Source organism: Neurospora hispaniola (genome assembly GCF_033458365.1).
Source record: "Neurospora hispaniola strain FGSC 10403 chromosome Unknown B0T23scaffold_8, whole genome shotgun sequence".
Taxonomy (NCBI): domain Eukaryota; kingdom Fungi; phylum Ascomycota; class Sordariomycetes; order Sordariales; family Sordariaceae; genus Neurospora; species Neurospora hispaniola.
In genome coordinates this window covers 106,976-112,960 of record NW_026944413.1, presented here as the reverse complement: position 1 = coordinate 112,960, position 5,985 = coordinate 106,976, and the positions used below count along the sequence as shown (strand labels likewise).

General features: G+C 30.4%; 1 protein-coding gene across 1 annotated transcript; it reads left to right on the top strand.

The window, feature by feature from the left end:
• Positions 1-281: 281 nt before the first annotated feature.
• On the top strand, positions 282-518 carry B0T23DRAFT_324756 (uncharacterized protein; the record flags this gene model as incomplete). The annotated part of the gene is made up of 1 exon (XM_062835455.1): positions 282-518. A coding segment is annotated over one exon (237 nt), but the record flags the coding sequence as incomplete, so codon positions are not given.
• Positions 519-5,985: the final 5,467 nt, after the last annotated feature.

Genomic DNA, 5,985 nt, shown 5'->3' with positions numbered 1-5,985 from the left:
TATTAATTGCCGACGAATATAAAATAGGTGAGATTTCCTCCTTTATGGCCCTCAAAGGTGAATCCAATGTAGATAATTAGAACTATACTCTACGTATTAAATTCAATTGCACCGACCTTCTAGAATATGTTACTACCGACATACCTAAGCCGCATAAGGCTACTAAACCTAATAAATATAAGGTTTGGCATACTAATAGAACTAAAGCTATAAAGATTATTTAAGCCACTTTCAAGGATAATAAGGTTACTACTACTCTGAATATTAATAGTTAGGACTAGGATAATACTAATTCGAAGTATTTCTATAATTTTATTCGTACTATCATTAGTAAGGTTACTAACGAAGCTCGTACCAATATTTTAGAAGAATATACTAATCTTCGTCGCAGTAATTTCGATTCGATATTGTCTTTCCTTATTCGTTATAACCTTTTACGTAAACGCGTTACTAAATATAGCCTCAAAATCGATCAAACGGTTGAAATTCTTAACCTCTACAATATAGTCAAACGCTAGTATAGTATTAATACTAAATTCTAGGCTGTAGAGATAGCTAAGGATAACCTTACTACCCTCTAACTTCTTGCCTACCTTTCTACTCTAAGTAATACCGAGGTTCGTATAACCAACTTAACTTTACAAATTTAGAAGTCTATTTCGACCTTAATTACTATTAAGATTAATAATGAGGTGGTCTACTCGTACTGTTAGAAACGTCTTGTCGGACTGTACTCCACATTTTTTCCCACATCTAACCCTAACCCTGCACGCCCACCACCGACCCGCACTAGTCCCGCTCGTACCTCGCCCGCTAAGCTCCTAGATTTCAACCTATTATACCTATCTGGGGGTTGTACTGGCTACCTTTGTATTGTACTAGCTATTTAGTCAGTTTAATTTAGTGATTATTCTAGTATGTGCCTTGTTGTATTGCCGCCTTTACTAAATTATTTATTATTACTTTTATTACCCTCGTTAATCTACTATATTGCGTATCGCTAGTTATTGCTAAGTTAATAAAGCGCTTTCATTTAGTTAACGGTATGGATTGGTGTATTATTTTTTAGTATATTTCCCTAGCTAATTGTAATATAGATAGCCGATGTAGCGACCCAACCCGTGTGCGATTGTGGTGCGGGTGACCCTAGTTAATTAACGAGTATTACCTTAGTCGAGCCTACCTTTGTTTAAATTGAAATTGAATTGTGTAAGATTCCCTTAAGTAGCGATTTGAGCGATTCCAACCAATTTAGCGACTCTAGCGATAGTGAGTTTAACGACGATAATAAAGACGGTAATAAAGTTATTAATCTTTAGTTTATTGTAATCCTTATATTTATAATTTAGTATAATATTTTTAAAAGTTTTGAAATGTTATTATATTAATGGGGTTCGTTTCAAGGCTATAATCATATTAAGATATATTCTTCCAACTATGTTACTGACGGTTCTAGTTTAATTAGAATTGATTTTTAATATTCGTTTAGCTTTATTTATTATAATAAAGAATATTCCCGGTTAATTTTAATTAGTAAGAGGGATTGTCCTTAGAAGGGGTATATTAAATCGTTGGTAGTATACGGTTGTAAATAGATATTTATATTAAAAGAGGATTATTATAATTACCCCCCCGGTATTATTCTTTAAATTTATCGTATTTTTGAAAATAAATTCAAGGCTTTTGTGTGTATATATTTTATTAAATCCGTTATTATAAATTGTGAAATCGCTAAAAACGTATATATAAAGTTCTTTACTTTTATTTTTACTAAAAGGTAATTTAAAAACCTTTGTTATATATTAAAAAGGGAGGTAATTATTAGTCATAATTCTTTTTAAGTAATTCTTAAAGAATTTGATGAGCGGGGTGTTTAGTATATTGTTAAATAGGTTAATGATGAATATACTAAATTATATAGTTTTTTTTAGATTTATTTATAGTGTAAGGAGTAATAGAAGTTTAACCCCTAAGTATAGATATATGATAATATATATAAGATTAATAACAAGGGACTCTTCTTCTTCTAAGTTATTAGTAAGAATGGTTTTATATGTTTAGTTACGTTTTTAGCCTTATTAATATTGAAATGTAAGAGGGGTTCGATTGGTTAATAGTATAAGTTAATGTTCGTCGTTAATATATTGGCGCTGTCCCCCCTTTTATTACTATTACCGACTTCGATATTGTAATATAAATTTCTATTAAAGGTTTATCCTTAGGTAAAGTCCTAATTCTGTATTTTTTATATTAATAAGAACTTTGTTAAGAAGGTTAGGGAGAAATAGAGTAAGATAATTATTGCTGTTATTATTCGAGTAATTATTGTTAATTAATAGGTATAAGAGGCCGGGTAGAACCGGCCCTCTTAGAATAATAATATTAATATTGATAAAAATAAGGTTAATTCCCTAAGTTATACTATTGTTAGACGTTTGAATCGAATTGCTAACGGCGATAATTGTATTAGTCCTATTCCACTTCTTGTAGAGTATTTAAGGTAGGGATCATATGATCTTTGGGTGTACGTTATTTACATTACTACGGTTAATAACTTTTATACTGCTTATAAGAGATTTATAGGTTTTTTTTGCGTAATAAGGCGAAATCCTCTATTATATTGAGAATACTTTGATATTAGTGAAGGAGGATTGGTTAATGTATTATACTAATAAGTAGTTTAATTTTAGTATTAGGATTATATTGCTAATTGAGTTAGTTAATTGCTATTTAAAGGGATTTATCGTTATGGGTAAGTAATAGTCCTTAAATATATATGCTATATTGCCCCCTATATTAAACCCTATATATTGATTATCCTTTTAATATAGGTAATAGCTTTGTTAATTACGTTATTACCTAGTCTTTGAAATGATTAAGGTTATAGAAACCTTAATTATAGAGTTACTATAAGATTAGAGAGTTTACTTTAAATATAAATTTATAAATAAATGTTAGATGGATATAGTACTTTATAATATTTATTAGTGAGCTTTGGATATAGTCCTTAATTAATATCGTATTATTTTGGGAGTAGTACCGACTAACTGTAACCTTTACCCTAACGATCCATTACCCTATATATATTCTTTTATTCGGTAATACGGTATATCCTGTTCTTATATGTTTTTAGAGCGATTTTTTAATTGTATTAGCCCTCTAATTCTAAGTAAGGAAGATTTTTATTTATATTAGTAGTTGGAGAGGAGTTTCTTTGAAGATGATTAGTATCTACGATACTACGATTTTGATTGCGTTGAATATTAGAGAGGCCGCCCTTATATTGATACGCTATTTACGTCCGATCTTCGAGCTCCCCGATCTATTGTGTCTATTGCTATACAACCTCCCCCATCGATGGTGCTAGTGCGTGTGTAAGTATTACAACCCCCTTATATTCACGGTCGACGCCCGGTATTAAAACTATTCTGCGATTGTAATTCTATGGTATTGATATAAGTACGGCTAAATATATAGTGAGTAGCGTTTAATTAGGAGGGGATTAATTTAGAGGTAGAGGATGAGGTTAATTATTGTTAGTTTTAAATTAGTATATAGAATAGAAGACGAAGTTACGTTCGTAGTAGTATATAGAGGGGAGGGAGAGGAGGCAATTCTATATAGGGTAGAGGAAGTTATATTATTAGTACAGTAAGAGGAGGAGGTATATTAATTAGTATTTAAATTAATATTTAAGCCTAGTAAGGGAGATTCGCTAATAGTCAAAGTATTTGATTATATAATAAAAATCATATAGATTATAAATGTATAGATTAATGTAGATTGCTTAATCGTTCAATTAAATCGTTTGATTGAGTATAATATACGACTGTGCCGCTAAATGCCCTGTAAAGTGCGCTGTAAAATACCCTGTAAATGAGTGTAAGTTTGGGCCGTCGTATGTTAGGTTACGAAAGAATGTAATGCCTAGATTTTGCGGGGAATCTTGGCGAAATTTTCGAAAGAATACTTTTGCTGGTCGGGGGTGGGTGGATTACAGTCCGACAAGACCTTTTAGACAGTACGAGTAGACCACCTCTTAATAATAAGAAGGATTCTAATAAGAATTCGTTATTTAATAATAGTAACAGTAAAAACTATAAAAGCTTTAAGTAAACTACTTACAACAACTATAACTAAACTATATACGAAGATTTTAAACACTTCCCCTATAGTTATTACCGTAACCCTCGTATAGCCGACTACTAGTAGTATAACCCTAATAAAACTCTAGCCAATTGGACTAAGAAGAAGGAGGCTATCGAAAAGAAGAAGGCTAATATTAGCACTACTATAGCGATTAGAACTACTAATACGGCTCTAACAATCCCCAATACAGCTACTAGTTCTACCTTACTCTTTAGCAACTTTAACTTTAGTAATTACATTAATACCCATATTAACCACCAGAGTTTTCACCAAAATCTATAGCGAAATCAAACCACATTGATTCTTACAACCTACTTTCAACGTATAATATCGCTAAAGTCCAACAGGCTCCTTAAGCAACTATAAAACCTATAAAAAATCTTGTAATTTACAACTTAAGTTATAGATCGAATATCTTTAACTACGTTAAATAGTTTACTAACCTACAACCCTTACCCGAACCAGCCAAACATACGATTAGTAACGGTACAATAAACTTATCCTACTATATTAGTATAGTTGAATTAACTATACTAATTACGATGAACATCAATATTCGAATTCGAATTAAAGACGTTATTTATTCCCCTTTAATACTAGCCAATTTGCTTTCAACGAGGGCTCTTCTCGAAAGCAGCTTAATCTAGGATACAAAAACCAATTAAATTAATTTTTAAAAGTATACTATCTAGTGTGACTACGTTAATAAATTGGTAGTCTTTTTGATTTTTTAACCTTATAACTTCGATTAATCTAAGATTGAGATAAAAAATATAATATTAGCTTCTATTTATTATTCAATAATATATAAGAGAATAATATACGCCGGTAGAAAATAGGTTATAAAGGTTTACTAAGAAGCGGGTATTATATTTAGTAATACCCAAAATCACGTTTGTAATGGCTATATACGTACGAAGGCTATTAATACTATACCTAAATACGCCTATACAATAATAACTACCCTAGTATAATTTATATAAATTAATATTATTCAATACAATTACCCTAACTACCTAGGATAGTACTATTATATTTACTTTATCTATAAAGCCTCTAGCCATTACTAGGTAGACTTCTATAAAACTAAGGGCGAAGTATTCGTTAAATTAAAATAGTTCAAGAAATAGATAGAACTTCAGATTAGCCTAAAAATCAAGGTCGTTAATATTAACAGCGGCCCTAAATAAGGATTAGGGATTAAAGAATTCCAAAAAATTTAATTTTATATATAGTCAAACGAAGAAGGTATTTAAATTTATAAAATTATTATTTATAGCCTATAGATAAACGGGAAATTTGAGAGGGTTGGAACTATTATTATAGAGCGTTCCAGAACCCTAATAATCAACCTCAAAATCCCTCCCCATCTTTAATCTTTTATTATTTAAAATATCATTACTATTATAAATTTAATACGCTCGAAAGTTAACCTAGAAAGCAAAAGCCCCCATAAACTCCTTATTAGAGCCATTTCCAAATACTTTAAAAACGAAATCAAATTATAGATTAAGTACCTGAGCAATTACTTCTATATTGTTTATTACTATATTAAAACCTAGAAATATACTAAAGGTAATAAGTTCGAGGAATAAAGCCGCCCGGGTCGTCTCATTAATTATAATACCTATAATCGTATTTACTAGATCTAGGACCCTAAAATTAACTAAATTATTCGGGCTAACGCTATAAAGTTTATTAAGAAGGATAATAAACTAAAGACCTTAGAAGAGGCCGCTATGTAACACACGGTCGTCTTTAGCGACCAGACCGTTTAAAAGATTAAAAACATTATTAATAATAGTATTTAGTATTAGATTAATATTATTAGATCAC